At 43.5% G+C, this 11,273-nt stretch overlaps 1 protein-coding gene across 2 annotated transcripts; it reads right to left on the bottom strand.

Moving 5' to 3' along the window:
* Positions 1 to 4,455: 4,455 nt before the first annotated feature.
* On the bottom strand, positions 4,456 to 11,037 carry LOC108140412 (V-set and immunoglobulin domain-containing protein 10). 2 transcript variants are annotated; one of them, XM_017263130.2, is made up of 6 exons: positions 10,618 to 11,037; positions 9,885 to 10,013; positions 6,982 to 7,350; positions 5,806 to 6,063; positions 4,837 to 5,079; positions 4,456 to 4,791 (listed from the first exon to the last, which is right to left on the bottom strand). In XM_017263130.2, exons 1-5 carry the CDS (start codon positions 10,691 to 10,693, stop codon positions 4,901 to 4,903), a joined length of 1,011 nt encoding a protein of 336 aa, XP_017118619.1. In that variant the 5' UTR covers positions 10,694 to 11,037; the 3' UTR covers positions 4,456 to 4,791; positions 4,837 to 4,900. The 2 variants fall into 2 exon arrangements, with proteins under 2 accessions (XP_017118619.1, XP_017118618.1); XM_017263129.2 differs by having other exon boundaries at positions 4,458 to 4,774.
* Between the last annotated feature and the right edge of the window lie 236 nt (positions 11,038 to 11,273).

Genomic DNA, 11,273 nt, shown 5'->3' with positions numbered 1-11,273 from the left:
AATGTTTTTTAAACTGTTAAGCATAAGGACGTGAAAGCGGATAAAAAATAGGTAAATAATAGGTTAATTGTAAATAAAATTATATTTAAATAAAGCTTATAATTTGAAAATAATTGTAATTTTTACAAACGCTAAATTTGTAAGAGTTTCGATGTTCGTTACGAACTAAATAACGTTCATACAAACATTGGCATTTAAATATTGTGCTCTAGTAGCTATATATTTTCGAGTGCCTCTTTAAAAAACGTTTTTCAAATTCTCCCAAATATTGGGCTTTGCCTTTTCTGTTTTGGCTTATTCATCTCTGCTCTAATTAACCCTGTTCGGAAAAATCCGGAAATGGAAAACTCAACAAAGCATGAGTACCGGGTATGTTGATGGTCTGTTGGCCCGCCGCAAATAGACGGCGACCTAACTGGTTTTTGGTTTTTGGTTCGGATTTGGGTTTGGGCATGGGCTTGGGATTGGCTTTGTGTTAATGTGAGAGTTTACTTAGCCGGCGCTATTCCTGCTTTAAGGCCATTGAGCCGGGGCGCTTCCTGGGGGAAATTAACCTCTTGCCGGGGGGCAATCGCTCCGTGGATTTACATTTTGCCTCCGCTTTGTCAGTTACACTCCGTTTCCACCTCAGCTGACCCTCACCGCCCATCCGCTTTGATGATATGGATCAAACGATTTTGTTTGCAGATTAAACTACACCATCGCCTCCGAGTCAAAACTCCGGCGAACTGTGGGCCCTGAAAAGCAGTTAGCGGCAACAATCGCGTGTCGCATGCGAGGAGTGACAGGCCCAGGGTCTGCGATTCGATGCCATTCTGTGGCAATTGCTGCAAAATGCCTGCCAGTTTGCACTTTGCACATTGCACTTTTGTGCACGGTCACAGAACTTAAATTGAGCCGAAAACAAACATTCTGGCTGGTAAAACCAAATAGTGTCAGGCCACTAGAGCGAGGACCAAAAGCCCCAACCAGACCATTCATTATCCGCACTTTGATTTTAAAGCCAGTCAGCAAATCACTTAAATCTCTCTTGTGCAAAAGTCGTGGCCAACTTAAATCGCATGATAAATGTTTTCTTAGGCCCCCTGACACACCCTCGCACTGTCTTCGAAAGGGGTATATGGGTTGGGCATGTCTTTGCCTTATGGGAAAGGTGCAGGGTATTTGACAATTCAATTACTTTGCTGTTTGCTCTAGTTTCTGGCTTGTGTGTGTCTGGCTCTATCCATCGGTTCTACATTTAATAGAATCTTTTACATTTCTTATGTGTTTCCAAGTGTCAACGGGCTTCTAATTTGATTTATGACCGACAGAGTTATGCCCCAATAATAATATCGAAGATAAACTTTTTCCTCCTGTTTATATCGAGACGGATGGCAAGTCCAGACTAACGATGACTAAGGCCTTTTAAATGCCGTCGAAAGCTGTCATTGTCTTGGCCAAACTTGCCAGTGTCCTTGGTGTTCTGGTCATAAGTTATGCATGTCAGTTGGATGAAGACCTCAAGGATGGGCTCGGAAAAGCCCACTCTTTCGCATCCGGCCAGTGAGGCTTGTCGGGTCCAAATACCTGATAATCAATTGCTAAATGCTGGCTAAATAATTGATTGCTGTTTCCTCTCCCAACCAATCAATCAAACTTAGAGCTTTGCTGTTATTGTGCTAATTAGCAAATAGAAAATCCCTAGTTCCTTTTTTATTTTTTAAAAAGCCTTTTTTTTCACAAGCTGCAGATTGTAAAACTCATTAGTAATTAAATGTTTTCCGGCGCGTCTACGCCCCGTAGTTTCTTAACACTCTGCCCTTGTCGCTCCCAAAGCTGTCCCGCTCACTCTGATTCTCTCGTACGGCTGTCCCTGTTGTCGTTGTCGTTGTCGTTGTCGTTGTCGTTGTAGTTGTAGTCTTCGTGTTCGCACAGCCAGCACTTCCGCCAGCCGCTGGTTCTGGATCCGAATCTGCTGCTGCTGTTGATTCTACACCTCCCTACCTCTCCCTACCCCCTTTTGCTGTCTCTGGTCTTGATGACGCACTTACAGACACACACTAGCTCAGACAAGGAGCCAACAGGACGTATACGCACTTTTTCTACTTGCTACCTAGCAACATAAGGTAAGGTAGTTTTGATTTTCGCTTTTTATTGTTTGTTTTCTGTAGCTCAATTGGGCTGTGACGATATAAACCGACGCAACTCCTAATGAGGAACGTAGCATACGGTTTCATCACATAACAACGAATCTCATGACAGTACCGATGAGAAATAATTGGCTCCAATTTTCTTAAAAAAAATTGAATTTAAAGTCTTTAGTAAACATGTTTAAAACGCTTTTTAACTTGATAAGCTTTTAATTACTTAACTTACATTTACTTAAATTAATATTTAAAAAGCAGATAGCTAGCCAAATTTTAAAATTTTTTCAATATTTATTAATGTATATAAGCCGTACAATTATTTTATAAGCGCCTAATTTTTTTTGCCTAACATAGTTTAAGAGTCCTGTCCTAAGTACATTGAAGTAAGAAAAATAAGGGGCTGGCTGGCTGCTTTTTCATACATGTTCTTTCGTTAGTGAACATTGTGTAACAACGATAATAAAATATGAAAAAATCTTTATAATGGCCAAATAAAATTTTTACTACGCAACAATCCACTTCAGTCTTCTAAAAATAGTCATAGAGAAACATATAACAATTTTTTCTTTTAGTAAACAAAAACATGGCTCTCCTGTAAAATTTGCTTTTAGTCGTTTTTATATGTTTTAATAAAATGTCTATAAAATATGAGAAAAATTGACGTTTTCGAAAGAACTTTTACTATTTAAATATTGAATTGATGAAATAACTTTTATAAAGCTACAGTCTAACCCACTATCTGAGTTATACATAACTTTGAGATAAAGAATTTATTACGCCTATCTTGAAACTAGTTTGACTTGAGGAAGTTAAACTACGCGGTGGGTATCCGGTAGTCGTAATACAAACCTGCGGTCTTTCATCTGGCCTCAACTGTAGTTGTTGTTGCTGCCCGACGCAGCGTATTAAGCCCGTAAACAAGTCTACGGGCCATGGCTCCGGTTAAGGCAATGGCAGCGCCAAAGGCCACGACTACGGCGTTTGCCAGAGACTCCGGCTACGGCTCCGGCTTTGGCTCCTACTGGGCTGCAGCCCTGAGTATGATTTGTTACTGACAGCGTCTCAGGCAGCAGAAACAGCAGCAGCAGCAGCAGCAGCAGCAGCAGCAGCAGCAGCAGCAGCAACATCATCGCCCGTAGTCGAGGCTGGGTTTGATTTATTTCTCGTTGTACAATTTATGAGTGAAGGTGAAGCGGCAGCAACACCACAACCGGCCCAAGGATGCCCCACCCAGCCGGACCCTGGGCTCTTGTTCTTGCAATTCATTGGGCTGAACCCGAGAAGCGTCCTTCCAAGGGGTTATGTTCCGGAATGCGAGGGGTTTTTGGGGTTGGGGAAAGGGACTCTGTGACTGTCAGGCAGCGCAGCGCGTGTTTCAGATGCGTAGGATTCCCCAAAGATTTGCGAAATGCCGGGGGGAAAAGGAGTGGGCGCCAGGACATGCTTACGCCAATGTAACCGGCACCAGCCCCGGCCCCCGTGTTTCCCCCTTTTGAAAACCCGCTCCTTTCGCCGGATTGTGATGGATGCTGCTCGCCTACTTTCGCTGTGGTGCGGTGGCTTTCCTTTTTGGGACTCAAGGGGACTATGCGGTGGCGAAGGGATGGGAGCGGGAATGGGAATGGAAATGGGATAAGGAGCTGGCAGTCTTCGCGTGCAGACCCATTAGCGGCTGGAAGCGTCTTTTATTTCAATTACCACCACCTTATGCAAAATTCAGCAAACACTTGGCAATAAGGAGATGCGTTATGCGGCATGTTCCTTGCCAGCGAGTCCTCACTCCTCACTCCTCCCCTCCCCTTACCCAGTAATTACTCATTGTGTGCCTTCTCGACGGCGCCTTTTAAACTGGAAGCCGGAATTGTCATCGAGTCGAGTCCCTGCATTCAGCAGGTAATTGTTCCAAACTTTGTCCGAGGGCTTAAGCTGTAATTGCCGTCGAGGAGTGTGAATTATGCACGCCTCGAATATTTCAATTACACTGCTCCAGGCATACCACTCTCACCTCGTCAGCTCCTCCTTCCATCCCGAAATCGAAAGTGTCCCGCCTTTGATGTTCCCGCGTGTCGATGCCTGAGGCGAGCAGGGTTCTGAGCACTTGCTGATGACCCCACCTGACCTTATCGTTTTTCAATTACCATCCGAACACCGAACCCTGGCCCCACCCCGGCAATTAAGGACCATAATCCGGGTCCCAGGATGTCAAAGCCGGATTCGAAATTGCCGAGGGGTGGCGGACACATTCGTATCGCCATCAATCATTGGGCGGGCAAATTAAATTGCAGCCGCCGATTCATCATAATTAATCTAGATCTCGCCCATCTATTATTAAGATTAAACATTTATTTACATTCGTTACGGATTCGATTCGATTCGATTGCTCACTTTGGTATCTCTAGGTATGCGGTCGTGTGCACAGAATGTATCTGTCAAATACGCTTTATGCTCAATTGCTACATTGCGCCACATATGCACTCTCAACCTATTTACTTAATTACGTATAAAAATACTTAGAGACTGAGCCACAAAACACAAACATAAACAAAAACTCAATTTACATATTTACAAGACAACGCGACATCGACGTCGTTAACCTCCTCCATCCAGCCATTTTTCCGGGGCGTTAGCGAAGGCGTGGGCGTGGCCTGTAACGAGATGATGACTACGACTCCTGAGCTGATGGCGGCATTAAAAATCACCGACTTACCCGGCTCTGTGGCTCCCGGAGTTCCAGACATCGAACATAAGTTGCCGCTCGACTTTGGCTCGGCTTAGGGGGTTGCACGGGGGTTGAGGGTGGTGGAGGAGGGGGTGGGGGCCAGCAGGACGACCAGCAGGACCGCCAGGAGCAGCAGGGGCAGCGGAGGCAGATCCAGTCTCGACCCCAGTTCGTGCTGCATGGCCGCGTGCTGCTCACTCTTAATGATATGCACAAAGACGCTGTCAGAATCTGTTTGGAAGAGGTAATAAAAAAGGTTGGAATATTGTATAAACAATATTATACCATTTGCATGTTGGAAAACAAAAACACTTTTGAAAATATTTTAATAAATTATTCATGATTTAGAACACAAATTAAGTTTCAACAAGTAAACATCAAATATATTTAAAATATGATTATAAAAAAAAGCTCATTAAATATAGAAACTCATATATACGGTTTAAAACTTATATATCCTTAATTTGTAGCATTTAAATGTTTTCATAAATAAAAAAAAAAGGCCTAATGTCTAAAGATATTATAACACAATTCTCGTTAATGACATTGATTTATTTGCCAATCACGCAAATCTAAAAACAAACGAGTAATATGTTATACGTTTTTACTTCGATTTTCTCTTTAAATCAAATTATTTATAACACTAATGACTTATGGATATGTTATAAACTTGTATCTTAATTTAATTTTCAATAACTGAGGTTTTTTGTACATTGTTTATAAGTTAAACTGTGTTTCGTTATTTATGGTTTGAAATATGCGCAATGTACATACATGAATATTTAATTAGAGCTATTTAGTGGCATGCTTAAAGCATATTAAAGCTTAAAGTGAAATTATACTTGAATTCTAAAAACTAAAAGTGTCTTGGTTTAATTGGTTTTAAGCTACATTTTCGGGTTCAACATAAGTAAAAGGCCTGCACATAGTAGTCAGGGGGCAGTTTAAAGGACTCACTCGAGTTGTCCGCTGAGCAGGTGTAGTTGCCGGAGTCCGTGTGCAGGACCCGCGATATCACCAGGTTGCTGGTCTTCATCTGCTGTTCGGACACCACGCGGATGCCGCCCCGCGAGGAGTCGCTCACCAGCTCCGTGTCCTTGTGCCACAGCATGTGCGTGTAGGGTCCTGGAGCCTGGGGTGCGATGCAAGTCAGATTGATGTCGCTGCCACTCTGGATGAACAGCTCGCGGTTGGCCAGGATCTGGGCCTTGGAGGCTGTCAAAGAACGGCGCCGATTTCGATTAATGGTTGTGTCAACAAGTTGCCATTGGGGGGTCCTCTGTGCCACCCCTTCCCCCTTCCCCTTCCCCGTACCATCCCCACTGTGTGCTGTGTGAAGTCGTTGGGTGTTTGATAAACTAATTTGTCAAAGTAATCCCAGCTCTTTGCGCCATCGGGGTGCTGTCTAAACAGAGATGTAAACCACTTCTACATGGACTTACAAGGCCGCCAATCGATTGAGACTCAAAGAGGGCAATGAAGTGTGTTCTTGGCAGAAATCGATTCTATAATTTTGATGGGTCATTAAAGGGCTCTCCAAAAAGCCTGTATTGGGAAAATCAATTTTAATCGGATTTTCATTGCTTGGCAGAGTTTACTTAATTGTACTTTAGAGCTTGTTAAGCAAGTAGTTCTTGTTGTACACCGATCAAAAAATAGTCATTGAGTTTTAAAGCTATTTGCATGAAACATTCCTAAAAGTTGTCTTTCTATTGCAGGTAGTACATCAGTTGGAACGAGCCGGATCGGACGACTATAGTCTATTAAAAACGAAAAACGACATCGTATAGCTGTCATAGGAACTATCGAATAATTGAGCTGCATATCATCATAGCTTCAATGCTTTTAAACATATTCGCAAGTAAATCACAATTTTAATGTTTCCAAGAGTATTTAATGCAATATTTAATATAATATGAACTGTTGCTTGCCGAAGCTTGCTTCCTTTCTTGTTAAGTATTAAATTTATAAATGTACTATGTTTCATCCTTTAGTTTTGTTTCTTTGCGAAATTCTTATTATTATCTATGAAATGTTCCCTAAAATCTGGAAACCCACCAATAGCCAGTGTATAGTATGGTGTTTCTCTCTTCTCATATATTATAGCACCCCTCATAAGTGGAAAACACTCACTCACAACAATCAGCTTGTAGGCCAGGCTGATCTTGGGCTCCGTGGACACCTGGCACTCGTAGATGCCCGCATCCCTTGGCTGCACCGAAACGATCTTGAGCACCCACTCGTCGGAGTTGTCGATGTGGCGCGCCAAAAAGCGCTGGTCGTTTGTGTAGGTCATGATGCCGATGGTGAGGATGTGGAGGTCCCGCTGTCTTATCCAGGACACTGCCCGATCGCCCAGGTGCCGCACTTGACAGTGGAGGCGGGCGGTGGTGCCCAAGGCGGCGATGATCTCCCGCTCCGTGGAGTTGTCGAATAGTGGGTTGATTCCATCGTAATTATCTGGTATCATATTGGACAGATCCTCGGCGGCGGCCATATGACCTTTGGGTTCAAAATAAACAACACAAAATTTTGAAGTGCTTTAATTAAAATAGTCTTAAATAAGAAATGCATAATTTATTTATGGCAAGAAAGCGATTTGAAATCCATTTCTATCTAAGCAACAATTTCAACTAGATATTTCCTTAACTATTTTCTAGTTTTTCAAAACAATGCCTGGAAATAAGGAATATAATTTATTTGGAGAACTAAATGCAATTACAACATTGTTTAAACTCTGTAAGAAACAATGTTTGTTTACGTAGTTTCAAATCAACTATTAAAGACAAAAACATTTCGAAAATGGTTCAATTAAATCCAGACCCTTTCGCATCGATACAGATATCTGAATATCCAAAGGGGTCCCACTTCAAGAATCTAGGAATCCCATTAAACAGCCCCGGGGTAGTTCATTCAAACAGCTGTATCTGAACGTCAATCTAAACGTATTCAAGTGCATTCCAGGGCGTGAGCCTGGGGGGCAGACAGATGGATGGACACAGGAAGCGTCAGATAAATAGACAGTCCGACAGACAGATAGACAGATGGATAGATAGATATGCAGGCAAACAGACAGACGGGCAGACGAATGGGGTGGCTCAATCCGCTGGTGTGGATGCCTCAGCTGGCTGGGAATCAGCACTCATTTGATTAACGAGTATTCGTGCTTAATTTATGCTCCAGCTTAAGCATGCAGCCCATCGGACCCATACCCATTCCCACGTTTATGATCCATCGATGGGCGGACAAGTGATTTATGTGGGTGGTGCTGGTGGTGGTGGTGCTGGTGCTGGTGCCTGTGGTGCTGTTTCTGCTGCTTCGCCACCCAACTGGCGATGTATTAGCCAACTAATGCGCTAATAATCCATGAGTGCCTAAACAAATACAAACACAAATACAGATGTGCTTGGAATGGGACTGGCACTGCGATTGTGGATATGTGGATATGGAGTGGATAAACACATATTGATTTATAGGTCAGGATCCATTGTGTGTGTGCGTGTGTGATTGTGGTTGGGCAAATTTAGCTATCAAATATCAAGCAATAAAATGACGTTAAACACTTAATTGAAACTGTTGCTCACACAGCCGATAGCGATGCTTTCGTTTTTGGCCAGGCCATCACAACCACTTCAGCCGAAATTGCTTTTTATGCTGGCCACAATATAAAAAACTCCCGCCCACACACAGCCCAACACATTCTCCCACACCCACACCAACACACACACGCTGGCAAAGAATATGTAACAACATAAAATTTTTTAATAAAAGTTGCGTATTTACATACAAAGTGCGGGGTGGTAAGTTGGAAAATTGCCGGGTCGAACCGCAACCGTAGCATCAGTGGCCATGGCTAACACCTCCCCCTGCCCACTCCCCACTCCCCACTTCTCATTGCTCCCTCCACTCTCTGTAAAAGCGAGCTGCAGTCCCCCAAGCGGACCCTAAACTGAGTTCAGGTGCCATAAATTACAAATGAGCAATTGCAGCTGCTCCTGGTCGCGATTCAAACTCACACACTGCGGTTGTGAGATGCGAAATAGATGGGATCATAAACAATTCCGGACAGTTGGGAGTGGAGATTACCGAATTCGGATCCCTTTTGCAGATCAGTTACCCATAAGGGAGTGTGGCACAAAATATACACCAATTTTACTTTTGCCCAAATGGCATCAAAAGTTTGGGCAGTTTAATTGAATAAACTACGTACCAAAGTTTTTAATTAAAACGAGTGCATAACAAAATAAACAACAAGGCTATTCAGCTACATGGCAAAATACCTCCACATGGAAATGAAAAAATTTTTAAAAGGAAATTCAATAATAAATAATTTGTCGTCAAAGATATATTAAATTAATTTATTAATCTTAAAGCACAACAAAAATAAAAACACTAAGCAAGTATGTAATGACTATATAAAGTTTTTTATATTTGTTGCATAGTTTTGCACCTATTTTTATAAAAACCATTTATTTTTATAGAAATATGGAAAGGGGTAAAGAAATAAAATTTCCTAAATTGTTCATTTAATTTTATATATTAAAAATGTTGATTGTTGTTCTGAGTTGAGACCAATAATATAGATTTGTCAATTTGAATCCCAAATTGTAATTGGCTTATTTACAAAGTATTTATTTATACAAATGTTATCGTAGGCCAAGACCTTAACGACCTTAGCAAAAATGCCAGTTAATGGTTTAAAATTGTAAGCAACTTTTGTTTTAAGTTTTGAAAACACGCGATATATAAAATTAAATTAAGGAACAAGCCTTTCCCTTCCAAAAATGGAGCGTCCTTTTATTCCTGCATTAAAATGATATCGCCTACTTCCACTTTGAGATCAATGGCGCTGAGTAATCCCTGCCATATCCCTCAATCTAATTGCTTCGCACTCCCCATTCTCCACTCCGAATGTCAATACCTTCGGCTTTGCTATTCTCATTTATAATACCATTTCTGACACGATTGCCCAGTCCCCTGGCGGCTTTGGCTTTACCCTTTGAGTGTTGTCTGATTAGATTTAAATCCGTACTCACCGAAGTATTGGCTGCTGCGCCGGCTCTGCTTGTCGACTGGTGCGGTTAATCCCATGATCACGAGCAGCGCCATAAAGTATTCCACCAACATTTCATGCGCAATTTGTGGGGCTCTCGAATTACTTATAACTGCAGCCAGGATGAAAAAGGAGGAGAGCGACAACAGAAAAGTAATTAAAATAAATGATGGCAATCGCGGAACTCGACTCGACTCAATTCAACTCGAGTCGACTTGACTCGACTGTAAAGGCAACACACAAAGGATGAAGATGAAGGACACTCGGCCCCAGCCACGCCTCCCTCCCGAGTCCACACAATTGTGGAGAAACAATAACTGAAAGGGATTAGGCTCAGGACTCCTTCTTATCGGAGCTCCGGAAGCCGCAGCACATTCATTTAAACTGATGACAAGACCGCAATGCGGTCGAGTTTTCAATCACCATGACGCCCACAGGACAACAACGAGCTAAAGATGTCCTTGCGGATGAGGGAAGGCCGGGGATGCGATGGAATGGGTTGGGTTGGTAGAATTTGAGCTTTTGGTAATTTCTTCATTACACACTAAGCTGTCCATTCAATTGCTTCTTCTTGCCTAGCCCGCAGGCAGCAATTTCGCTCTGGTCACGTTCCGATAATACACTTAATTATGTTCGACAGGGGCGTGGAGGAAAAGGGGAAAACGAGGGGGGTGAGGGGGGCTTGGGACGGTCGAGGGTTGGTTAAACACTGCTACCTTTTCCTAAGAGCGGACTAGATTCGGTGGCCGTGGTCGGAGTAAATGTAGCGCGAACTGCGTGCCGCCATCTCATGCGCAACGTAACGCATTCGAGCGCGTTGCGTTTGTGTCCTTTTGCGCGGAGACAGGTCTCCTTGGCTTACGTAACTGCCCTTACGCGACGCAAGGAACTGGCATCTCCGAACCGCCACAGAAGCACGCAACTCGAAATCAGTCACTCCAATGAGGCGATTTCAATACCAATTCCGATTGAGATGCCAGATACGAAAGCCAGCCGAGCAGGCTCACGAGTCACGTTTCACCAGGGGTCACGTTTCCCCAGAAGTCGCGGGTCACGAGTCACGGGTCACAGTTAACGGGTAGCAAGTTCCCACGTTTCCGGTTTCTCAGCGCTCGTTGCGTGTGTGTGGCTTGAGGCGCGCTAAACAACTGAACGGAGCTGCTCCTCCGAGTCCTCCAACAATATGCAAATCACCGGGAGCATCGGGAGCAGCAGGAGCCACAAGGCGCCTGCGCAGCTGCAACATGTTGCGGCAACACTTATTGAAGCCAAATTGAATGGTGAGCGCCAGGCGGCACTTGGGGCGTCGGAGGGTTAAGGCCCTATGCTGCTCCTGCAGGTCCTTAAAGTTCATTGGAGGTGCGTGGCTGAA

Source organism: Drosophila elegans, unplaced genomic scaffold (assembly GCF_018152505.1).
Source record: "Drosophila elegans isolate 14027-0461.03 unplaced genomic scaffold, ASM1815250v1 contig_476, whole genome shotgun sequence".
NCBI classification, from domain to species: domain Eukaryota; kingdom Metazoa; phylum Arthropoda; class Insecta; order Diptera; family Drosophilidae; genus Drosophila; species Drosophila elegans.
This window is presented reverse-complemented; position numbering and strand designations above follow the sequence as displayed.

Bases quoted from the DNA above. Each gene is read 5' to 3' on its own strand.
- LOC108140412 (XM_017263130.2), bottom strand. From the start codon at position 10,693: ATGAGATGGCGGCACGCAGTTCGCGCTACATTTACTCCGACCACGGCC. The intron at 7,351-9,884 runs GTGAGTACGGAT...TTGAACCCAAAG, and splicing joins GCGCAGCAGCCAATACTTCG to GTCATATGGCCGCCGCCGAG. The intron at 5,080-5,805 runs GTGAGTCCTTTA...TCTTCCAAACAG, and splicing joins CTGCTCAGCGGACAACTCGA to ATTCTGACAGCGTCTTTGTG.